Raw genomic sequence first — 26,883 nt, 5'->3', positions numbered from 1 at the left:
CATGTTTTTTTTTTGTTGTATATTCTATGTTCTTTATTGAGGTGTGATTTGAATGTAACATTGTAATTTTAAGCAGCTGTTCTCTATGCTATAGACATTATATCTCCACACTTAATTTTCTCCTGATCTGCGGATCTTCTGGAGATACAGGCATACCCCGGTTTAAGGACACTCACTTTAAGTACACTCGCGAGTATGGACATATCGCCCAATAGGTAAACAGCAGCTCACGCATGCGCCTGTCAACACGTCATGAATAGCAATACCACCTCCCTACCTGTACCAAAGCTGTGCGCAAGCGGGGAGACTATAGAGCCTGTTACAAATGCGTTATTTACATCATATATGCACGTATATGACGATTGCAGTACAGTACATGCATCGATAAGTGGAAAAAAGGTAGTGCTTCACTTTAAGTACATTTTCGCTTTACATACATGCTCCGGTCCCATTGCGTACGTTAATGCGGGGTATGCCTGTACTGTATTGGGAAATTACATTGTGACTTTCCATTGGTGAGCCCCTCTTTTCAATACATGCAGTTGTTTTTTGTGTGTCAAACACTGGCATTATTTTTGTGCATTTTAGGAACGGGGTTACCTAGAGATTGGATTACAAAAGATTAGCTCCCCTGGTTCAGGAAAGTAACAAAAGCAAGAACAGTTATTAGAAGGATTTGTGCTAGTTGTTCTGCTACATTGGCCGGGAGTCCTCAAAGGCGTAATCCGTGCTATTGCACCAAAATTGCAATAACTGCTATTTACTTCAATGGCAGGTATCGCCAATTTGGCTGCAATATCGCTGATTCCGCGTTGATGACTCCTGCACATTGTGTCGTCTTCCATCTATGGAGAGCTGGACGTTCCATGAAATTACATTGATGTCTGATACCTGAAACTATCTGGACCATAAACATCAGTATCAAAACGGCAATCTTTTTTCAAAAAGAGTAGTTGAAAATATTTAAGGTTTAGTCTTCCTTTAAGAACCAAGAAGAATCCTGTGGTTAGTCCAATGCCCATTAAAGGCAAAATAAATCTTAACGGCACATCAATGTTCCTTAACAAGAGTGTCTGCCTATCTGCTGCTGTTCTTTATTTTAACTATGCAAGTTCAAAACGGACTATTTACAAGTAGATACATTTCTACAGAATTACTACTGAAGGGAAAAAAAAGCTGTGCCTTGATAAACTGATATATTGTTTGTGTTGTATTTTTTGTTTGTAATACATGCCCAGAAAGTAACATCTTTTTTTTTAGGCTTCATTTACTTGCAGGACAAAGGGGGAAAAATTGTGCTCCACCCCAGTATAACTTCATCCAGACATCAATGCATCTAAAACGACCCCAGATAGACTAAATAGGAGTGGGTGTAAATGAAATGACCTGTGAGTCACTCAAAAGAACATAAGTAATAAGGCATCCTTGTGAAAACGATCCGAATAAGAGTACTCAACTATTGTGGTCAAAAGAAATAAGCAGAAGATTCTTACCCACTCCCACAGTCTCTGGGGGTCTATAGTGGCGTGCCAGCCATGGAAGGGAAATCCAGAACACAAGTAGAACACGAAGCAAATAGCGCACAGCCAGGGAGTCAGGTGGGAAAAAAAATTAATCCCATTTATTTCAGTACATGACTGATAAAAACATCACCCCAGGGGGGGAAAACACAGAGCCTCCTACGCGTTTCGGACGGGTAGGTCCTTTATCAAGGAGTATGGAACATAGAGCAAGTCAGGTGTCTTATATACCCCTTTCTTAATCATCAATAATTGAAAACATTTTGAAAAAATCAATCTACCGCCTCGATACGCATGCGCGTGACGTCACGCACCACCATCTCCGACGTAATGCCGGTGGGTAGAAACGCCCCCCCCCCCCCCCCGCTCGTTCGCGCATGCTTACCGAAGAGACAGATCATATTGACTCTAATCAAAGGCCTATAACAATGCGATATGTTCCGCCCCACGTGACGTACCTTCAGGCCACCGATTGGCCTGTGCGTGCCGCAACTCAGCCAATGAGAAGCAGGGCTGAGGTCGCAACACGCCCACCTCTCGGCTCCCCTCCGGATGGCCCTGAGTGAGTGTGATCAAGACCGCAATATAAAATAGAGTCACCCTGTAGGTAAAGAGCAACCTATGAAAACCAGGAACAAATCTCACTATCTTTATGTATATACAGGCAGGGTGCCTCATCATGGGTATCTAACCCCAATTGCTCCATGTCCCATATATAACATAGATCAATATAAAATAAACACATCCCCTGTCACTGCACTGATACATAAATGACAAGGGAATTAACACAAGCAGTACAATATCGACACCAAAAAAAGCATCACAATACATTTAAACACTGTAAATAAAATATAAAGTATCGTTCTGCTATACATCGATAAGTGTTCATCCTCCTAAAGTGATGATAAAATGAACCAACAATATCGCCTTCAAGTAATTTCTAACATCAGTATAGTAATTAATATAATGACTATATTATCAATTTTTAATGAAAGGTTAGGTTCATTAAAATTTGATAATAATAATCATTATATTAATTACTATACTGTGTGGATATTGTACTGCTTGTGTTAATTCCCCTGTCATTTAGGTATCAGTGCAGTGACAGGGGATGTGTTTATTTTATATTGATCTATGTTATATATGGGACATGGAGCAATTGGGGTTAGATACCCATGATAAGGCACCCTGCCTGTATATACAGTACATAAGGATAGTGAGATTCGTTCCTGTTTTTCATAGTTTTCGATTTACCTACAGGGTGACTCTATTTTATATTGCGGTCTTGTTCACACTCACTCAGGGCCATCCGGAGGGGAGCCAAGGGGTGGGCGTGTTGCTACCTCAGTCCTGCTTCTCATTGGCTGAGTTGCGGCACGTACAGGCCAATCGGTGGCCTGAAGGTACGTCACGTGAGGCGGAACATATCGCATTGTTATATTTATTTATTTATAAAATATTTTACCAGGAAGTAGGCCTTTGATTAGAGTCAATATGATCTGTCTCTTCGGTAAGCATGCGCGAACGAGCGGGGGGTGTTTCTACCCACCGAATTACGCCGGAGATGGTGGCGCCTCGCGTGACGTCAGGCGCATGCGCATCGAGGCGGTAGATTGATTTTTTTTCAAATGTTTTCAATTATTGATGATTAAGAAAGGGGTATATAAGACACCTGACTTGCTCTATGTTCCATACTCCTTGATAAAGGACCTACCCGTCCGAAATGCGTAGGAGGCTGTGTTTCCCCCCCCCCCCCCTGGGGTGATGTTTTTATCAGTCATGTACTGAAATAAATGGGATTAACTTTTTTCACCACCTGACTCCCTGGCTGTGCGCTATTTGCTTCGTGTTCTACTTGTGTTCATTTACTTGCAGAAAAAATCAACATGGTAAAAACAACTGGGATTTATGCTCGTCCATTATTTATTGACAGCTATGTATGTGAAGGGCCATATAAATTGATATTATTTTAATGCCTTGTACATACTTGAATGCGTGTCAAATTCAACATCATTATTTCCAAATAATGAAACATTTCAATCATAATCATATTAAAAAATGGCGTGGTTTTACTGATTACATCTCATTATCTCTTGCTATTTCATAACAGTGAACGGGATGCGCTTGAACGTGAGCTCTCAGATCTCAGGAAAGATTTTCAAATACTGGATGTATCACACAAGGCACAAACGAAAGATCGTAATGATTTAGCGCAAGAGGTAAGAGTAAAAAGGGTTTATTGTTTTCCCAAAGAGCAGTTGTATTGACAGAGAAGACTTGGAAATAATACTTTTCGAAAATCAAGATGTTTTCTTGCTATGTAGTAATGTAAGATTTTATAATCTTATTACACACTAAATCCTGTACCCTTTTAGTCATATTTTGGGAGCCCTGATCGTTTTGCAGTACAATCTAATACTAAAAAAATATATACATATTTTAAGATTTTGATTCTAAAACAATATGATTAGATCATTCAACTGTTTTGGAATTAAAATACATATCATTTGTAATGTAATTTCAATACACCCCGGGGTTGAAGTGACATAAAGCAGCAGTCCCTGTTTTCTATGTTTTTTTTTTTTTAAACCTTTATTTTAGCAGATCTGGGGGTCCCACCACATCCTGGGACCCCCTGAATTTTTAGTGTTTTTGTTGTGTCGTTGTGTGACACAAACAAATACAGCTATGGTTTCTGGGTCACCAATAGAAATTTGCAACGTCATCACCCGATGTTGCAACTTTCTATTGGCTCTCAAGTGAACCTGACCCTGCAGCAATATTGACTCCACTGGTCTAGTATTACTTCCCTGTAGACAACTAGTTGTATCTAAGGAACTAGTGGTTACACAGAGCTCAGGGTACTGTAGATCAACTACAAGGGAAGCTGCAGTTAAGGTAACAATATAAGTTTAAAAAATTAACCAACTTAATAAATATCGAGCATCGTGTAATGCAGCTTTTTAAAAAATTTTAAATTAAAGTGTAACTGTAAGATACAACTGGTAATCGTACTTGTGGTGTATAAAAGAATAATGCTAGTGGTTATCACCAAGTACTTTCACAATTCAATCCCTGAATACAGCACTTTTTATTAATTTGCCATATACATTTACAGTAGCAGACAGTGCAATATATAAGCAAAGTAAGATCATATATGGAGACACCAACCTTGGTTTAGATTTGAAAAAATAATTTTATATAAAAGTGCAACATTGTGCTACGGAATGTATTGATCTCTTAACCTCTTCGCAGACGGCACCATTTAATTCCTTCTGCAGTAAAAATGATTAAGCAAAAAACTAACGGCAATGCACGAGTTAATTTTTTTATTTTAAAAGCACCAACAGATTCCACAGGGTGGTGCAGTAAGGGTGCAGAAATGTGATAATTATATCAACAGTTACATACAAATAATGATAAACGTGCGCAAACAGATACAAAAGATTGTGAGGAACCTGCTCGTGAGAAGGATACTAGAGCTAATGAAGGACAATGTTGAAAGAAAAAGGTAATGTGGCTGCTCATTGTGGGATGGCATATACCTCAGGTTGGAGTATGGTTCATTCTGTCAGCTGGATCCCATGAAGGTTCATGGCTGATGGTGATAGGGTGTTTTACATAGTGTTTGTGTGTGTGTGTGTGTGTGTGTCAGTGTGTACACACACCCATCTACCATAGAAAAAATCAAGCACTCACAATTAATTAAAAAAAAAAGTATTTTCTTAAATATCCAATAGGTTTTATATTTAACCAATTCCATGTCTTTTGAAATAAAACGATGTATGATTTAGACAAACAATGAGCAATTAAGAGTCAGGGTATATGAAAAAGCAAGTAAAACCCTGGGGGGGGGGGGGGGTGGTGAGAGTTCCAGCTAAAGTACACGTGATAATTAGAATCAGGCGTTTACATATTTAGGTAGATCTTCAGTGGTGAGTTTTTGGGAGGCCTCATCCTATATAAATATTAGAAACGTTGTGAGTTTGATCTTTACCATACAAGTGTGTGCACACACATCATGCCACGGTGAAAAAATCTTTGTTTGCCTCAGAAAAACAGCTATTCATGCTCGTAGAAAGGGTAACAAAACCATTTCTAAGGATTTGAAGCTCCATTAATCCAGAGTCGGACAGTCTATAAATGGAGAACATTCAAGACCACAGTCACTCTACCCTGGAGCAGTCGTCCTACCAAAATCTCTCCAGGAACACACCGGTAAATCGTCCAGGAAGTTGCAAAGAACCCAGAGTAACATTCAAGTATCTGCATGCCACTCGTCTTGGCTAATATAAGTGTTAATGACAAAACAATCAAAAAAAGACTGAACAAGAAACCACTGCTCTCTATAAAGAACATTGCTGCCCATCTAAAGTTTGCCAAAGAGCACACAGATGATACACAAGACTTCTGGAACAATCTTCTCTGGACAGACGAGTCAAAGGTAGAACTTTTTGGCCTCAATGAGAAATGTTATGTGGCAAAAATCAACACTGCGTTTGAACAGAAGAACTTCATCCCAACCGTCAATCATGGTGGTGGGATTGTGATGGTTTGTTGCTGTTATGCTGCCTCCTGTCCTGGACGGCTTACCATCATTGACACAACTGTGAATTTTGCATTGCATCAGAAGATTCTAGAGGATACTGGCAGGCCACCCGTGCTTGAGCAGAAGCTGAAATTTAAAGTGGGTCCTGCAGCAAGACAATGATCCTAAACATACAAGCAGATCTACAAAAGAATGGCTCTGGAAGAAGATATTCCATGTTTTTAGAATGGCCTAGTCAGTCCGGAGCTAAACCCCATCGAAATGTTGTGGCAGGACATGATGCAAGCTGTCCACGCAAGGAAGCCTTCAAATGTCACGGAGTTGACTCAATTTCTGTATGGAGAATGGGCCAAAATTCCTCAATCGATGTGAGAAGCTGACTAGCAGTCATTGTTGCTCAAGGGGGTGCTGCCAGGTACTGCATCTAAAGGTCCACATACTTTTTCACGCGTTGATATTGAATGTTGAATCATTTGTGGATAACATTTTTTTTTTTTTTTTTAAAGTATCATGTTTTGTGTGTTTTTTGTTCAGGATATCTTTATCTAATATTAGGACGTAGAGTAAGTTCTAATAGCATTTTAGGTGTGAAAATCCTATGTGTTTCACAAATGCTTTTTTCTCGTATATGTATATGCAAGAACCGTGGCACTCCTTAAAATTAAAATCGTAGAAAATGTGTGTGCACGTATATAGGATGAATAAAAAGCCATAGATCACCCAAACCAATTGGTATGGGTGATGGATAGATATCGATATCTATCTCACACCTTTATATGGACAGGCATATATTGGCGAGTGCACACGTCATATAGAAACACGTAAATATATACCCAGAACAAAGGACGGGAGAAGACACAGCACATCATGTAAGTAAAAAAAAATCCAAAAAGCTGTGTTAATGCATACTGTTTGTAGCCAACTCGAGGCCCCTTCATTTTTCAATTACCTGATGTGCTGTCTTCATTCCTTGCATCTGCGTGATGTATGTGTGGCGCACACACACAAAAACATGAGTTACCAGTTGTTGCTTTATGGATGTGCAGATAACCCACACACAGGAACAATCTTGTAGTAGAATCCAGAGCATGCAGAAATAAATAACATTATCATTTATTACAATATCAAAAATCAAATGGAATGAAAGATCGTCGACCGTACATATAGCATCTAGACTGGAGAGAACACCAGAAAAATCCAGCATGGTACAAAATATACCAACAACAAGAGAACAAGAGCCCCAAGGAGAGCACTCAACCACTATATGTATATTAACAGGTGTGCCTAGAGTCCATGTGTTGATTGGGAGGAGTGAGTGAACAATAAAAGATGCGTCTATTTATTTGAGTCGTGACTCAGAACGATAAAATAATGGGGGAACGCTGTGGGTCAAGTATAATACTATTGAGCCAGTATACAGCGAATTAAAAATGGACGAATGAACCAGAGTAGTAGTCACTGTACTGTCTGACCTCCTATGATATTACTATTGGCATACCCAGCGTCCTATAGATACCACCGCAGTATATGGTAGGTGATGTGTTAATAACCCGAAATAGGGATATGGACAGATACGTGCAGAGGTAAGCAGTCACAGTGAGCATCTGTGTAGCCCAGTATCACATGGATCAATGCGTATCAGTAGTTGTTATAGCAGTGCACAAGTAGTGCCTGTTTACATGTTAGGATCCAGATTGTATAGTATCGTGTGTGAATGGTAGTATACTGTCTAGACTCCTAGGATACACACTAATAGCATACCCAGCTGCCCAGGGTCCTAATAACACCACCACAGTATGTGATAAGTGGTGTGGTGATAGCCCTCAGCAGGGGTGTGGACAGATGCGTTCACAGAAGTAATCACAGTGGGCACCTGCATAGCCCAATAATATCATAGGAGGTCAGACAGTACAGTGACTACTACTCTGGTTCATTCGTCCATTTTTAATTCGCTGTATACTGGCTCATAATAGTATTATACTTGACCCACAGCGTTCCCCCATTATTTTATCGTTCTGAGTCACGACTCAAATAAATAGACGCATCTTTTATTGTTCACTCACTCCTCCCAATCAACACATGGACTCTAGGCACACCTGTTAATATACATATAGTGGTTGAGTGCTCTCCTTGGGGCTCTTGTTCTCTTGTTGTTGTTATATCCTTGTTTTCCCCTGATAGTAGCACCTCCATTCCAGGCACTTCCAGTTAGCAGTAGCGAGGGTTCCCCTCCCCCCCCCCCTCTCCCTCCAGTTTGGTACAAAATATATCCTAAACTTGAGACAGAGGAGAGAAAGAAGGCAAGCCAGGATTCAAAGCCTGCAAGAAAAATAGGAGGTAGAAGCTGTATAGTGAAACTGGAGATGTCACGACCAAATCGCTGACGAGGGACCCTTCGCCACAGCCGCTCTGCCGCTGGTCACTTGGTCGCCGACCATTTCGCCAATAAGGCAAGTTAACTTTAGGGGTTTTAGCGGTTAGAGTAGAGAGTAAAGGATAGGGGTTTTAGGATAAGGGGTTAAGGTTCTTGGTAGGGGGTAGCATTGGTTTTGGGGGTTAAAATTAGTGTTTTTTAGCGTGGGAGGTAAGGTGCAGGGGTGCACAAAGTTTCTGAGCTGTGCTCCCCTGCCTGGCAGCCCATGCGCAGAAGAGATTTATGGTAGCACCAGGTAATCCGAGTAGGAAAAATACATTGACTTGCTTCACTAATGTTGAAGCAGCAGTTGGTGCTGATTGCCTTTTAGGCCGAGTCCATAGAAGGGTAGGCCGCGCTGAGCCGTGCGGACGCTCCACGCTGAGCCCCTGCATCCTCAATGAGGATGCCTTGAGAGGGGGCTCACGCGAGCGTCCGCAGGCGTGCTGAGGCGCTGGATTTTTCAGCCGACAGCCAAGCTGTTTTTCAGAGCGCTGTCGGCTGAAAACATCCAATCCGCGCGGAGCAGCGTCAACGTCACGGCGCCGTGACGTTGATGTCGGTGCGTCGCGGGCGATTGGCCCAGTGACGTCACTGCCCCACCTCCCTCAGTCTCCCCCCGCCTCCGATCGTGCCCGCTGGCTCGTCTGGATGGGCATGAAATCGCGCAGTTTTCCTTTCCTGCAGGCGAGCCTCCGCGTCGGCGCGCCTTAGCCCTGCTACCCCCTCTATGGCCCCAGCCTTATTTTACATTTAATAGATTTATTCCTGCCCTTTCCAATACAGTTTTAATTTTTCTAATCTGTTCATCAGTATATGGTTGAAATATGAGGTTAAAATATAGCTGCAGAAGATAGGGTGTACATGCATCAGTCTCTCTTTGCACTGCTGACAGGGGTTCTACTTACTTCAGTGTAATGTAGCTCAGTCAGTTTTTACCTCTAGTCTCAGGCTTCTGGTGGATCCAGGTCAGACTTGTAGTGAGGAGTAGAATAAGTAGAACAGGGTGCCAGGAACTTTTAAAAGGATGCTTGCTTTATTGAACAGAAGAAAACAGCATACACATGACTGGTTCTCAGCATTTCTCTCGTGCAGTTGTTTCCGCTTGGCCTGCAGTTCCTACCAGAACCCAACTCAACCCTGGTTAGGAATGGAGCAAGCTCAGCCCCAGATCCCTACTTAAATCTGGGCTATAGCCCTGCTCCCTGCAGCAAGGGAAACCTATGTGCCTGAGTCTAGCACCTAGCACTCTCTGAACCAGTACAGACCAGAACTCCCTCCCTAGGGTGGGTCCCCACCTTATATTCCCTGGGGGTGTAAACCTTTCCCCCTCATAGTCTCGGGGCAAAACTGGATGTTGCCAACCAGCTACCCCAGTGGTCACATGCCTTACTAGCACTTTCCAGACAGACATGTGCCTGGAATTGCAACATTCTAACGAGTGAATGAGACGTTTCACATGCAGGGCCATGTGCAAGGGGTTTAACCTTAACACTGCCAGCGGCTGCCATAGCCTACATGCTAAAAGGGGCCACATTTTAGCAAGGGCGCTACATTATCTATCAATAAGTACCAACAAAAGTGAAGTATTTAGAATTACCATCACTCATAATTATCTGTAAAATACACATCTGAGGGGATATTCATTACAGCCACATTAGAGCTGATCAATGCGATATCACAAGGAAACTCCCATTGACTTTAATAGGAGTTTCCTGTCATGGTTCCCTATAGCACTGTCACAGTTTAATGAATAACCCTCTAATACTTGAGCTTCTATGACTGACATATCCACAAAGTTCAAGGGTAGCTAAAATCCTATTAATGCTTGTAGCTGACTTGTTAAGTACTTTATTAAGCAGGTTGAAACATTAATTGCCGCCTTATCCCTCTTTTTACTTGAATACAATACATAATTGATAACAATAGAAGGTAAAAACTTTTTTTTGCAAGTGCAGACCATTCTTGCTTCTCTCCGATAATTGAACCGTATGTAATTGTCTGTACACATCTAATGATTTAGCCAACTAGTTAATTTTGTTTTGTCTTCTTGTCTGTTGCCATACCCAGTTTTATTTATTTTTACTTTGTGCATGTCCTTTGCATAAATTAAATACAGTTGCCTGTTTTTGTTCATTTTGATTCACATACAAAGCCTTCCATTGTCTGTCTGTCTGTTTTTTCTTTTTGGGAAGCTGCTGTATGACTGTTATATTGGTGCGACCAACATTAAAAAATTAAATTCCCAGAAGTTTGTTTGCATTCACACTTTGCCATTTGGCATGAGCTGTGTGTCCCTGGAGACCAGGCATTTACACCTTTTTACCAGTATTATACATTGAGCACAATGGAACACAAACTACATAAGAAGAGACACACTTACTTGGGACCTTAGGGTAAAAAAGTAGACTTTCCTTGCAATTTGGCACTTTAAATAAGAGTCTTTAGTTGACCGCGACTTAGCCCGAAATGCCCTGGAACCCAAATCGGCATGAAGTTCCAGACGCCACCGCTCCCTTCTCTCCTGAGGACTTGAAATTGCTTGACTGGGACTTAGTTCCAAATGTCCTGGAACTAAAATTGGCTTGAAATCCCCGTCTCGACCGCTACGTTCAATTCTCAGAACTTGGCCGCAAAAAGTTGGACTTAGAAAATATTTTGCCTTGAAACTTCTGAAGCCGGTCTCTTGCTATTTCTCCAAGAGCATCTTTTGGTTGTTTAGAATTTAGCGCTTGACTTCTGATGTTTAGAATCTCACCGGGTGATTGGCTGAGAGGATTCTTATAGTATTTTTGAACCCATTCACAAAATACTACAACCAATCAAAGCGATGCCAGTCTTCTGAAGCCGGGCAAGCAGGGATTATGAATTAGCCAAAGGCATACGCAAGTTTGCCACCATGGCCACTTGCTATTCAGAAGCCACCTGGTGGGTTAGGCTCTTCCAAGTCTGGTAGGGCAAATGGTTGGCCGGACGACTTCCATTCATCCCAGGACATGGGTACTTGAGCCTTGACCTAATTTACAAATATTCTTCACACCTCTGGCATACTCTGTGACTTTCATGTCCGATGTCTGAGTAGACTCACTGGCACCAAGTTGGTAGCCCAGTGACTCACTCAGAACATTGGTTCTGAAGTCCCAGCTCATAATACCATGCACAACAGTACATGCTATATTAAACACTTTTTTAATAAAATAATATACTGTTACAGGTCCCAAGTCTCTGGGTATGGGGAATAGAATAAAAAGCTGCACTTTATTTTTTATTAGCCTATATTCCCCACACACAATAAAATAGATTTAGGACTGGACTTTAAAAATCCCCTCACAACCTCATGTATGATTGGAGCACCCCCAGAACCCCTGTGCAGGTTCTCGGTGATCTGGGTATCCCCCTTAACCTATGGACCCCTCATAATTACCGGGACCCTTTGCATCTCTATGCCCCATTTACCTCTGTGCTATGCTGAAGCAGGGAACCCTAGCCATGAGTCGTGCAAGTGGTTTCAAGGGGAGATTTTGCTGGGACAATGTGCCTATATGTATCCGAGAATCAAGCCTGATTCTCGGGTACATTTGTGGGGTATCCAGCAACTCTGGCCCCTGACTACAGTACCTAGACACATTCTGACAACACTTTATCTGCAAACTCCCCCCCCCCCCCCCCCCTGAAACTCATAGCCTAGCAATCCCTGCTCGCTGGCTGGTAAAAACAAAAAAAAGTTGTCGCAAAAGTACAGGTTATACATTTAAAACAGTTAGGCTCACTCTTGAGCCCCAACACCAGGATCATAGGTAACCAAAGGGCGTAACCTTTATTAGTGAGCCTGGTTACCCCCTCACCGTCACACTGTGAATGGAGCTACAATGATTTTTCATGTAGGAATCAAATTATAGAGCTGATTCCTAACTGTTTTGGACACTGTTAAGCACAGTTAGACGTCAATAAAACTTTAGCATAATGCATATAGCAACAATATGTAATAGTAAGGTGAGCTGTTATAACACTTACTTAATACCTTTTTTATTAGCCTCATTGACATTTCCAGGCTCAAATGGGGTGGCACAGCTAGAAACAATCTTACCAAAAGTATTTCTAGAGCTAATACTAATTTACAAAAGAAATAGGAAATAGTGATTAAAAGTGCAGATAAAGGTGGGGCAGTAGTTATCTCAGATAAAACCAAGTACATTAATGAGGCCAATAAACAATTGGAGAAAATAGAGCATTATGACCTCATGGACAGAGACCCATCACAGGATATAATGGAGATTACCAAACCCAGGGTACAGCATGCGCGGTTTATATTAAAATCATTGACAAACACTTGACTTTGATTTAAAAAAATAAAAAAAAAGCACCTTGCACACCCGTCCTATATCTGCTACCAAAAATCCATAAGGGCCTAGACAACCCACCTGAATGTCCCATAGCTGCAGGGATTGATGGCATATGTCAACTGCTATCCATCTATATAGACTACTTTCTACAACCACTGGCCCAGAATCTTTACATATGTATAATTGAAACGACTGATTACTGTGGCGATTGGGGGGGGGGGGTTAATCAGGCCTTAATAAAGGTATTACACACACACGTGTCATGCATATACTTTTAACCCCTTCTCTCCCAATGCGAGTTGGGGTTAATCAGCCGGGTATGTGTGTGTGTGTGTGTGTGTGTATGTATGTATGTATGTATATATATATATATATGTATGTATGTATGTATGTATGTATGTATGTATGTATGTATATGGTGTGCTTGGGATCATTGTCCGGTTGCATGACCCAATTTTGGCCAAGCTTCAGCTGTCGGACAGATGGCCTCACATTTGACTCTAGAATACTTTGGTATACAGAGGAGGTCATGGTCGACTCAATGACTGCAAGGTCTCCAGGTCCTGTGGCTGCAAAACAAGCCCAATTCATCACCCCTCCACCACTGTTCTTGACAGTTGGTATGAGGTGTTTGTGCTGATACTGTATGCTTTGTTAGGTTTTCGTCAAACGTGGCGCTGTGCATTAAGGCCAAACATCTCCACTTTGGTCTCGTCTGTCCAAAGGACATTGTTCCAGAAGTCTTGTGGTTTGTTCAGATGCAACTTTGCAAACCTAAGCCGTGCTGCCATGTTCTTTTTAGAGAGAAGAAGCTTTCTCCTGGCCACCCTTCCAAACAAAGCGTACTTGTTCAGTCTTTTTCTAATTGTACTGTCATGAACTTTAACATTTAACATGCTAACTGAGGCCTTTAGAGTCTGAGATGCGACTCTTCATTTTTTTTCAATTTCTCTGAGCATTGCACAGTCTTATCTTGGGGTGAATTTGCTTGGACGTCCACTCCTGGGAAGATTGGCAACTGTCTTCAATGTTTTCCACTTTTGAATAATCTTTCTCACTGTAGAACGATGGACTTTAAAGTGTTCGGAAATGGCCTTATAACCCTTCCCAGATTGATGGACAGCAACAATTGCTTCTCTAAGATCATTGCTGATGTCTTTCCTCCTTGGCATTGTGTTAACACACACCTGAACGCTCCAGACCATCAAACTGCTAAAACTTCGGCTTTTATAGAGGTGGTCACACTTGCTGATTATCAATTAATCAAAGGCATTTGATTAGCAGCACCTGTATGCTAGTTAGCATCTTAATTCCTATGGAAGCAGTAAGGGTGTACTTAGTTTTTCACCATAGCTTCTCCATTTTGGCTTTATTTTTGTTAAATAAATCATGACGGTGTAATATGTCGTGTTGTTATTCATCTGAGGTTGTATTTACCTAATTTTAAGACCTGCTAAGGAACAGATGATTGTTATTATGTCCTGCTATGTAAAACCATAGAATTCAAAGAGGGTGTACTTTCTTTTTCACACAACTGTATGTCGTTGATGCCCATAAAATGCCCTTGTGGTAAATTATACATTGGTCAGATGTAACGCCGTATGAAAACGCAGCTGTATGAGCATAAAAGCGACATTTGGACAGGGTAAAGGGATTAGCCTGTAGCACAAAACATTAGTGAATTCAAGCATAATATTTAAACATTTAGATTTCTTTTTTATTATTGTGGAACACGTTTAAAGAGCATCTAGATGTGGGAACGGGAGAGGCATTCTGGATCTACACACTTCACACCTTACATCCTAATGGCCTTAATGAGCACAATTTACACTGTTTTTTTTATCATTTGGACATGCAGTTGGAGTTTTCACTACAGATGAGGTTGTGCACCTCCTTGGACCAGAACTATATGTGTGGCCCCTACACCACTGAGATTTCTGGTCCCAGTATGCCTCATCACGTGCCAAGATGTTATTTTAGGAACCGTTTAGCTAGTCCCTTGTACTGCATATGATCAATTCCGAATTCCCGAATCTGCCTGAGATTCTAATTATTTACCGAGTGGGTTTAGGCCTTGTCTTGTGTGGCGGCGTCAATGCGGGCACCGCATGAGGTCACTCCCGTGCGAAAACTGGGCTGGAGGTGACAGCTAGACTCTCCTCATAAATTAGAGTGTCACTCCCCTTTATTAATTTGGTGGCTCTTCTCTGCACTCTCTCTAGTTCAATAAGGTATTTTGTAAGGAGTGGTTGTACTCCATATTTAAGGTGTGGTCTTACTAATGCTTTGTAAAGGGGCATCATTGTGTTTACTTCCCTTCCATCCTTTGCCCATTTAATGCAAGATAAGATCTTGTTTGCCTTTGCAGCTGCTGCATGACTTTGGGCACTATTGCTAAGTCTGCTGTCTACAAGCACTCCTAAATCTTTCTCCATCAAGGATTCCCCCAATTTATCCCCATTTAATGTATGAATTACCTGTATATTCTTGTTTCCAAAATGCATAACCTTACATTTATCTGTATTAAATCTCATCTGCCATTTACCTGCCCAAGTTTTCAGTCTCTCCAAGTTTTTCTGGTGAAAAATGGCATCCTGCTCTGATTCTATTACCTTACACAATTTAGTATCATCCGCAAAGATGGAGACTTTGCTCTCGATGCCAACCTCCAGGTCATTAATAAACAAGTTAAAAAGCTATGGGTCCCAGGACTGATCCCTGAGGTACTCCACTCACGACCTTAGCCCAACTTGAAAAAGTAACATTTATGACAACCCTCTGTTGTCTATCCTTCAACCAGTTTTCAATCCAGGTGCATATATTTTTACTGAGTCCAATTTGCTTTATTTTGTACACCAACCTCTTGTCTGGAACCATATCAAAAGCCTTTGCAAAATCTAAGTAGACCACATCAACTGCATTACCCTGGTCTAAATTCCTACTTACCTCCTCAAAGAAACAAATAAGGTTAGTTTGGCATTCTCTATCCTTCATAAATCCATGCTGACTATTACTAATCATTTTGTTTTCCATTAGGTATTCCTGAATATTATCCCGTATTAAACCTTCAAGTGGTTTCCCTACTATTGAAGTCAGACTTACAGGTCTGTAATTCCCCGGTTGTGATCTAGCTCCCTTTTTAAATATAGGCACCACATCTGCTTTACTACAATCTTGTGGTACTAAGCCTATGGAAATTGAGACCTTGAATATTAAATGTAATGGTTGGCTATTACTGAACTTAACTCCTTGGGAACTCTTGGCTGTATGCCAACGGGGCCAGGTGCGTTATTTACTTCTTATACACTTCTTACTCCGTTAACAAATTGTTCATTAAAATGGAGGTTTTGGGTTCCTCCTTCGGCACTACAATTAAAATTGATTTTTCCCTGGTAAACACAGAGGCAAAGAATTTGTTTAATATCTCTGCTTTTTCCTTATCACCAATAATCTGCTTACCCATCTCACACTGAAAGGGTCCTATATTTTCTTTTCTCTTTTTTTGTTATTAAGGTACTTAAAGAACTTTTATGGGTTGATCTTACTTTCTATTGCAATCCTTTTTTCATTATCCATTTTTGCTAATTTAATTGCCCTTTTGCAATGTTTGTCACATTCCTTATAATTCTGATACGATGTCTCCATCCTTCTGACTTAAAGAATCTAAACGCCTTCCTCTTCTTGTCCATTTCCTCCCCTACCTGTTTATTTAGCCACATTGGTTTTGACTTATTTAGTTTATGTTTATTACCCAAGGGTATACACTAATAAGTGTACTTTTCTAACAATGTTTTAAAGACTGCCCATTTATCTTGTAGATTTTTCCCTGCAAAAACATCATCCCAATGTATTACTTGTAGACTAGTCCTCAGTTTATTAAAATCTGCCTTTCTAAAGTTTAAGGTCTTTGTTAAACCCAAGGTTGAACCTTTGTTGAACCCCGATTATATTCGGATGGGCCCACGGATCACCTCCCAATCTGTACTAGCATCAAATATATACTCTTTTTAGTAGTCAAGTGCCCACCAGCCCCCATTTTCTTAATTAGATCAATGGTCCTTGAAGTGAACTGACCCCATGTTACTTTGTGCACATTACTGTATCAGATTGTGCATTAAGTATCAAAATGTACTAAAAGCTCTGATTCTGGGGAATCCACTGTGCTTGTTTTGCTACCAGTTTTTTTTTTTTTTTTAATAAATACCATGTAAGAATGTAGCATATAAATAAGATTGCTCAGTAAATGTCAAGTGTTATGTCAATTTAACAAATCAATGTTTCTACTTTTTGTGCTTTACAGGTAACCACATTGCAGCAATCTGTTTCTCTGCTACAAAAGGATAAAGAGTTCCTTAATCGACAAAACATGGAGCTAAATGTCCGCTGTGCCCATGAACAGGATCGCTTGGAACGGCTTCAGACACAGGTGGAAGATGCCAAAAAGGCAAGAGAAGAAATGTATGAAAAATATGTTGCTTCTAGGTGAGTGCGTTTCAATAAAACAGTAACCGTTTTTTAAAAGAAGAAGAACCATTGCGTTTGATATTACTTCAGAAGTTTAACTAGAGAGAACTCATCCGCCACATTTGTCGCTCCTTCAATCCTGAGACAACTCTCTCTGGACCTCGAGATCTTCCTGATTTTAGTTTTCTCTAGTAGCTGCCTACATGCAGGTTTGCATAGCAGGCTCTTTGGAATGGAATTACGGAGCTCCATTCTGGAGCCCTGCTGTCTTATGGGGTGCATGGTGAACTACAGTAGGTTTTTAATGGTGGAGTTTATTTGGGTCTGACACTCTCCTATCTCTATGGGGCTGTCAGGTGATAGTCACCTACAAAAGGGACCCATGGGAATGTTACAAGGAGAATTAAAATGGCAGACAAGTCTTGTGAGCTTTCAAGGGGTACTAATGTTTACACCGACTAGTGTCAGATGGCCCTTGTGGAATTTGTATGATAATATTCCTCTAAATTGAATGGCTAGAGGCCATGTTTTGACCCGAATAGCACCATTACTATCTCTTAAAGCAGTAGCACTGGGCTGCTTCTTTCTTGCTTGCTCCCACCCTTGTAACAACTGCTCTCCTTAAGGGACAGTTGATATTCACTTAAATGTATTACAATTTCAATTAAAAATACCACTTGTGGGTACATTTGCATGTCTAGTTTTTTTTGTTTTTTTATCGAATGCCCAGGGGGGTCTGCAACCCTGTCTTTCCTCTATCTCTTAGCATACAATGCTTCCACTGCAGCCCGTTATTATGGGTAATGACATGCAAATGAGCACAGCGTGTGTCGGTCACCATTTGCTTCTGGTCCAATTTAACATGGACCCTTATAAGCTTATGCAATTTTCAGAAATATGTTGTCAAAAGCAATGAACTGCAGGTACAAATATACGGGACTAGAAAAAACGCAACCGGGACGAGTGGAAAATTGAGGGGATATGAAGCAGAAAGACGGTGGCCACTGCAGAACGTCTTTGGAAGCAAAGCTGTCAATCACAGCTGTTCTTGCCAAAGTAGCACCTCCCTATAACTTGCGTAGGTGAAACTTCAGGAAGCAGAGCGGTGATTGACAGCTCTTCTTCCAAAGAAGTTCTGCAGCAGCCATGGTCTTTCCTGCACTGGCACCTGCTTAGAATATCATACATCATAATAGCTATATAATTTGACTTGCATTTCCCCTAAAGCAGAACTTTTAATGAAATAAATATATCGTGCAATTATAGCTGAACTAAAAATCTTCCAGTATAACTGGCTAGACAAGAGCGCATTCACTAATTCTTTTTTTTTTTTTTTATATATATACTGAGCTGCTGCACCCACTCTGTCTGTCTTCTAGTACTTCTTGTAGTAGAATTACTGTAGCCATTCTCGGCGTCGAAGAGCTTCTGTTTCTAAGGTCCCCTCCTTCCAATAGCCTTCCCTTTTAGTAGGTAATCGTAAGCTAATGAGTCTATAATTTTCCTTGGTAACACCAAAACTATACAAAATAGGGCTTTTTCAGCTGTTCTTAGTGCTGAACTTTTACGTGAACTATCGAGTTTTCACTTTTGTCTGCTGCTGCTGCCTGAATGGGCAGTAACCTAGCAATCATCTTTATAATGTGTTGTGAACTTTTGTTTATTTTTTTTCAAGAAGTCCAAATCGGGGACTATTGTGCTTATATATTCTTTAATGAGGCAGGACAATGTGAAGAAATTTAAAACTTCTTCTTTTACAATTCAATATAGATCTGTATTAAATAAAGTAACAGTTCAAATGCATGGTGCATTCACAATAACCATAGTACTTGCCATCGGTGCTCAGCAGAAGTGATCCCAAATGAAGTGGATCCCACGTCAGTCCAAGAGTATTATAAAGTTGGCACTCGTGTGGTCTTGTGAAAAGGATCAAAGGATTTATTGGGAGTTGATAACACTCGGATCAACTACCAATAACTGGCACTGAGAGTTTGAAGCAGGGGAGCCTGGTTCAATTCCCGGTGACGGCTCCTTGTGACCTTGGGCAAGTCTCTTTTTCTCCCTGTGCCTCAGGCACCAAAAACATAGATTGTAAGCTCCACGGGGCAGGGACCTGTGCCTGCCAAATGTCTCTGTAAAGCGCGAAGTACAACTTGCAGCGCTATACAAGAACATGCTATTATTATACTTTTTCACAAGATCACACAAGTGCCAACTTTATTATACCTTTAAATAAAGTAACATACATCAATTTAGTTTCCTAGCCCTAATCCCCTTCAACAAGAAATGATTCTGGATGTGGCTTTAGTGTATACTCCTATTTATGTAGAACACTTAATTTTTTAGCACAGCATAAGTTGTCTTCGTGAAAGGTAAGGCTAGGCTAATTGGTTAATTTTGGGCTATTCAGATGAAGCTTGAAAACCTAGCATGCTTATAGCATTTACGGGCTGAGGTTGAGCACCCCCGATTCAGAACAATAACTAGCTGGTTTATTTTAGATTATTGCTCATCTGCAAACTTGTAACATTTCATTTTTTGCAGGGACCACTATAAAACTGAATATGAAAACAAGCTGCGTAACGAATTAGAGCAAATCAGACTAAAGACAAATCATGAAATTGAACAGCTTCGTGGAGCATCGAAAGAGATGTATGAGCGGGAAAACAGGTATACATTGAAAATTGTGCATTTTATTACTGAAGGTGCTTATTAATTCTTGAATGTAGTGTCATTGGTGTGTAAAAAGCTCCATGAATATGCTTTTGTTGGCAATCAAACATGGTTCGTGGATTAACAGGCTCAGATTTTGTTTTGAGCATTACATACTGGAGTAATTTATGTAGTGATAATTAAATAAAGGTGATTAAGTATTTTATTAAATCTTGAAAGCTTGACCTGTTGTTGGACCCATGAGGACTGAGCATTGACTTCAATTCTTTAGGTATATTTGCTGAAAGAATGGAAAAAATAGTACTCAATTTTTTCTTTTGCCCCCTTTTACCAATATGGAGATACAGCTAACAATATGCATGGGCAGTGCTACTGTAACACAAGTGAACCAAATAAAATGAAATTCCAATGAATGCATTGTAATTTGCAGATTTTAATATTGGTTTAAATGTACCTGCTTGCAATTTTAAGATTTGAAGTCCTTTTAAGACTTCCTGATGGACATCGCCATGGAGGGGCGTCTGACAAGCGGTGATTCCTCCTTCCCTCTTTGAGTGGAGTCCACATTTTGGAAATGTCAAGAGCTCTAGCAAAGAACTTTTCATCAATGACAAAACAAAAATCTTGCAAGAGATAGCGTTAGAGACAGAAAACAAAACTGTTTTCCCTCAAATGTCTGAGTCTATATATTAGAAATTTAAAAACGTTGATCTTCCTGAAATTTGCTCCTGAAGTGTTTTTAATAGATGCATAACATAATTGTGTAGCAAAAAGGGTTTAGGAGACACAGAATGGCAGATGGTCAGGTACTTGTGGATTATAGCAAACTGAAAAATACTATTCGTGGCGCTACTCTAGTAAGTGATTAATATACTTGAAATACTACTGGTAATTAATACGTACATAAGTAAAAGTGCTCCAAAATACATATATACATAAAAGTGCCTGAATAATATCCACTATATGTGCAATTGATGCAGTGCAAAATATTAGACACGGCTAAAAACTCAACACACAATTGGCAATGGCACAATCACAGCTAGTGCAGCACTCGTATGTTTACCCCCAGTGGAGGGTGAACTTTATGTTCAAAAGAGTACGCTCGCTGCTGGGTTATACCAATTAACAAACAGACACGCATGTAACAGATACGGTGGAGATTTTTTTTAAAAAAAGGGATGAGAAGAAAACAGAGAAACAATAGTGCAATATGTTTCAAATGTTCAAAGTATATTGTAGAAACATCCAATGGTCTCACTCACATTCTTAATATTCTTTTTAAGCATTTTAACAATGTCAGGAGGCTCTCCCCCTGCTCACCGTCCTGCACGGATACTCTGGAGTCGCTCAAGCTGCAGACGCGGCATCCCCACAGTTAAAGTCAGCATCAAGTTTCAAACCTCCTCACCGCGATGTTCTGTCGGTGTGCGCATGCGCAAACAGTCCTTCCTTGTATCCAAACGTGCACTCCCTATCATGATGAAACGGAGTTAATCTCGTGAAACAGCCGAGTGACCTGAGGACGTCACTCAGTGGAGGCTGGAAAACGTCCTCCGGTCACTTGAGCATACTTGAACATTCGAAACATATTGCACTGTTGTTTTTCTTTGTTTTCTTCTCGTCCTTTAAAAAATAAAAAATCCACTATATCTGTTACATGTGAGTCTGTTAGGGTTGCCAGGTGGATTCTCCAAAAAAAAAAAGTGGATACAATGGTGAAAGGTGCGACACACACCCCTCTAACCTCTCTCCGCTCAATGCTGTTTCATCCTTGGCTCCACCCCCAGGCTCCTGACACCACCTCTTAATTGGCTGCCTTACTCAGCAGTAGATACAATGGTGAAAGGTACGAGATGCTCGAGACACACACACCCCTCGGACCTCTCTCCACTCCATGCTGTTTCCTCTTCTCCTTGCTCCACCCCCAGGCTCCTGACACCTCCTCCTAATTGGCTGCATTACTCAGCAGCAGCCAATGACGATGGAGGAAGCTGCTTAGCCCCCTAGCAACAGCCCTGCTCTCTCCCTGCTCTGGGAAATCCCACGGCCCCCAAGCCGGTCAGGTCACTATGTCCAGAGCGGTAACACCGGACACATATAAGTCCAGTATTGCCTCTAATTTTTTACTGGACAGTGTGTCCAAATACAGGACAGTCCAATTCAATCCGGATACCTGGTAACCCTAGAGTCTGTCTTTTTGTTAATTAGTATAATCCAACAGGGAGTGCGCTCTTTTTTTGAATTTGTGGATTATATACTGTAAAAGCATAGTCCTTTTCATTAATATTTTTATTTCAAAACGATGTGACATTATGAACAGTCCCTAATCGGGGGTTCAGAAGATTCACTCACTAGATTTACCATATAATTCAAATAAAGTCTTTTGAGAATGTTAAGTCCTGACTTAACTGAAGGCTACTTCTGATTTTGAGGATGGCTCAAAACATCCAACCAAGTCACCTTTCAGCACTACAAAATAATTTTTTTTAAGAGATTCTTTTTTCCCCCATTGTTTTCCTTTCATGTTATGGCTTATCCTAGTTTATTGCTATCAGATTTGGCGAGATCATTTTATTTATTATTTTGGGCCCTTCCAGCAATCCAATCTGATAACCTTACCTATTTGCTTGTGTTACTCACTCACTTTTCAGGTATATTTAATTTAAACAAATGTATTTATTTTTATAAAAATGCACAGAGAAAAATAAACTTTGTAACTTTGTCTTCAATTCAGAGTCCATGCACATTGGGCTGGATAATATGAGAACAAAGTTGGACGTGCAGTACTGTATGTTACACGCTATAAAAAAAAAATACATATATATTTCTCCCTTTCTAACATTTTGGAGGGCTGTCAACACTTGTAAATTTCTTCTTGGGTGTGTCCTGATGAGGTCATTAACGTGTTGGGAAAAGTTCTGACATTTTCAAGGTGTCTTTAAAAAATGGTGAGTATTACATCAGTGCAATAACCTATTCATAGAAATAACAATGAATTGAACAATAAAATGGGCAGTGCAAGAATGAGCAGCTCAAAACATGTCAAGGAAGCAGACAGCAACTCTTAATTACAGCCTTTAAATTATCCACCCATTCACTGGTAACATTCGATCAAGTTCATAATCTCATAATAGCTTTACGTAAAAACAAAATAAATACTCTTCATTTTGTATACGCTTTTGGCATTATTTTCGAAAGTCCTCTTAATTATTTTCATTTTATGTAGCTTAAAAGCGAAAAATTATTTGGCATTTTACTAGTGGGACTGAACACATGTACTAGTAAGGAAAAATGATTTAGCAGAACCTCTATAAAAATGTTTTAAATTAATACAATTATACATGCACAGCATGCTCTCTTAGTTTGGTTTGCTCTTTCCGACTTGGGAAATAATGATCACCTAGAGCAAGGGTCTGCAAACCTGTCCTCAAGAGCCGCACACAAGTCAAGCACTGAGGCACTGATTGAGCCACCTGTGCTGAAACAGGGATATCCATAAAAGCTGGCCTGTGTGCGGCTCTTGAGGACAGGTTTGGAGACCCCTGACCTACAGTATGTGTTTTATCTAACTCATGCATGAATATTTCCTGGGCGCCTTAAATTCCCCCCTGGCCCCTGTTTTATGGTGCTGATTGAACTGTCAGTCACAGCGTGCCCGATCCTGCTTCATCAGCATGACATCAAATCAGGAAAGGGCTCCGGCAGCGGTAACTGGCAGGTCACTCAGAGCTGCAGTGCTTGGGGGTAGGGAGAAACGGAGGCGGGCAGCAGAGGCATGCGACAGCTGGGGCAGGGATTGATGCGAAGAGCTCCAGCACTGTGTCACAGACACACTGACTTGCAGAGCCGCCAGTGCCGGGGAGTGTTTTTAGCAGCTAAAGTTGAGCCTGGGAGGTGTGAGGGGGGCGGGAGGAAGGAGAGACTGGAACAGCTGTGCAAGGTGCAACCCCATCTGCCCTCCTCCAGCTCAACAAAACTTTGGCTCCTAAAGATTCTAACTGGTTCCTAAGTTTTAAAAAGAAATGTTGCCACCCCTAATTCCTAAATTATCTTTCACTCCATCACTCCTTTCTAGATAACCCTGCTTACTTCTGCAGACCTTTTTTCCATCTCTCGTCTAATATACAGTATCATCCCTATTACATCCATGTTTCTCCTGGGCTTATTACTCTGTGTCCACGACTCTATCGTCCTGTCTCCTTTTCTCCTCCGCTGCTGCACTCTAGTTTCCTCACATCACTACCCATTTTCTTCCCTGTCTCCTCTTCCCATGCTTCCTACATCTTTCCCATCCAATTCTACCCGCATCTTCTCTCCCAATCCCCCTTCATCCATCCCCCATTTTGCCAACACAGTGACATTAGATATTCGCCATCTAATTTATTCATTCTCTTTTGTTGTGGCAATAGTGATTTACCCACCTACCACTCCTTCCTAAACTGTGATGCTGCGACATGCATAGATTTGAAGATGTGTATGGTGTCTTCAGTGTATTGCGTACTTGTACTACTTCTACCTCATCCATCCAGAGTAGCCCACATGTGTAGCAGAAAAGTTTGACTCAGAAGGGATTTGGGTTCTTCTATTCTGTGACTTTAAATGCTAATTTGGAGCTTTTACAGTGGATTATGTACCTGCATGTTCCCAAGTATATCACTAGTAAAGATATGGTAAACACAAGAAACAATTGTCCTTGGCGCAAACAGAGAGCACTGATATAATGACCACAGAGATAATGTCAGTCTTTCACTTTCACTTGGACTTGGAATCGCTGGTCCTTCTTAGGCCGAGGCCCCGCTGCCTCAGTCAGCGCGCCCGCACTGCATGCAGGCGGCGCGTTGAGAGGCAATTGACCGCTACCTGCGGTCTGTAGGGAGCGGGGGTGGGGGGCGTGGTTTGAGCGGAGGGCTGCAGCAGGGGTCTCCCGGGCTGCAAGAGGGTGCAGCGAGCCCCCACACATGCGCTCTGCTGCTCGCTCTCCGTGCTGTCCCCCCTCCACCCCCCGGTCGGTCTGTCGTCGTCCCCATCGGTCCGTCCGTCTCCCCCCCCCCCCCACACACACACACACAAACATGTACACATACATACATACACACACTTCCCCCCTACCTTTTGGAGGTGGGAGAAGCTCTGACACTCCAGCCCCCGGCGCTGATAGGCTCACCAGCGCACCACGAGACGCGTCACCGCTCGGGATCACAATTCTCTTGCATCCCCAGTGCGTAGTGAGCCTCGCCGGAAGGAGGCACCGGGGACAGGCAGGAGGTAAGGGGCTGGTGGCCTGCGCGCATGCAGCGGGTCCTCAGCCTTAGGCCTCGGGCATGGTCAGCGCTTATGCCCGTGCTGAGGCGCGCTTACGCTCGGCACTGAGCCCCTGCAGCCGCAATGAGAGCGGCTTTAGCAGGGGCTCGCTTACGCTTCTGCAAGCGTGCGGAAGCGTAAGTTTTAGCAAAATTTAAAATTTTCGCGCCCAATGAGGGTGAATTAGCTCCGTGACGCCACTGGCCCGCCCCCCGACACGCCCCCGGACGGCGCGCGGTCTAAGGCCAGGGAAAGCACCCGCTTTCCCTCAGCCTCAGCGCGCTTCCGCACGGCATCACTCACCATGGGCGCAGCCTTAGACTGCTCAGAGCTGAGAAATTCTGTATAATGGGTTCTTGCACTCTACAGATTGCTACTTACAACAGGTAAGTAGTAATCGGGCATAAGAAAAGTCTTTTAACTTTCCAATGATGAGTTGATTAATCACTGGTTCCCACGGGGTCACCGATTTCCACCGATCCTCCGGATCACAGTAGCAATAAAATGCATAAAATAGACACAGTACGGTACCAAAAAGAACATTTATTTAAAAACGCAAAACCACAAGAATTGCACTCACATAGTAGCTGGTCTTGTTGCATTATTACAAAGTGCTGTCCGCAGCTTGTGTATTCTTGAGCTGGTAGCTGGGGCCAGATCCACACTCCTCACTACTCCTCGTGGCCGCAACTCCCGATTGTGATCCTCCCCTGATGACTTCACCACCGCGCTGCTCTTCCTCACTGCTGACTGTACACACGTAAAACGAGCTCCACCCTATGCGTTTTGTGACACGGCACGTCACTTCCTCAGGGGTAATGGAGCTCTACTGTCCGTGATTGCTATACATAGCCTCAAAATGTTTTAACCCCTCCACTCCCCCATTGTGATAATTAGGAGAATAAACTGTGTTTTAACACTAAAAAATCAACACTATACATAACAAGGGTTGAATCAGTGTACAAAATGGAGATATCCATCACACCAAGCATAGAAGATTATATATAGACCTAATGTTGCTCATTTAAAGTAACCTAAGATACAGTGCTTGGTGGTAGGTAAATCAACCATCATTCCACATAGAAAACATAACGAACATAATATCTACCAAATGTTAAAAAACAATTTAAATTGACTTAAAAGATAATTGCATAAAAAATTAATTACAATTTTAAAAATAATGTATGACACTGCACAGAAAATATAGTGGAAAATCTGGATCCCATTCTCCATAGATCGGGACCTATTAACTGTTTTTTAGGAAGGAGGCTAAATCAGATTCAATATTCAGACCTCCAGGGGCCGGAGTTCTCAGAGTATAGAACCAAAAACTCTCACGTCTTGATATCAAATGTATTCTATCACATCCCCTCCAATTAGGTTTAGGACAGTAGATTCCTCTACAGATCAGGCCCTCTGGATTTTGATTGTGTCTAATTTTAAAGTGGTTGGAGACACTGTGTCGCCAACCTTTTTTTTATATTATAGACATGTTCTGCCAGCCTTCTTTTCAGTGGTCTACTATAGTGTGTTACACTAGTACATTAGTACATCTAGAGTCCACACCCTCTTTTAAGTGATCACTCACATTTGGGTCCACACCCGTTTTTGGGTTATCAC

General features: G+C 41.5%; 1 protein-coding gene across 11 annotated transcripts in view; it reads left to right on the top strand.

Moving 5' to 3' along the window:
• PIBF1 (progesterone immunomodulatory binding factor 1) overlaps nucleotides 1-26,883 on the top strand; it is a 217,420-nt gene that overhangs the window by 48,064 nt on the left and 142,473 nt on the right. For all 11 annotated transcript variants that reach the window (XR_012799924.1, XR_012799925.1, XR_012799926.1 and 8 more), the window contains 3 exons: nucleotides 3,631-3,739; nucleotides 17,126-17,307; nucleotides 19,834-19,959. Coding sequence is in view for 8 of the 11 variants with exons in the window: in XM_075591017.1 (XP_075447132.1) it covers nucleotides 3,631-3,739; nucleotides 17,126-17,307; nucleotides 19,834-19,959 (417 nt within the window). In the remaining 3 variants the exon portion in view is untranslated. The remainder of the gene's footprint in view (nucleotides 1-3,630; nucleotides 3,740-17,125; nucleotides 17,308-19,833; nucleotides 19,960-26,883) is intronic.

This window comes from Ascaphus truei, chromosome 3 (genome assembly GCF_040206685.1).
Source record: "Ascaphus truei isolate aAscTru1 chromosome 3, aAscTru1.hap1, whole genome shotgun sequence".
Lineage (NCBI taxonomy): Eukaryota > Metazoa > Chordata > Amphibia > Anura > Ascaphidae > Ascaphus > Ascaphus truei.
Note: the sequence above shows the minus strand (reverse complement) of the source record. Positions and strands in the feature narration are given on the sequence as shown.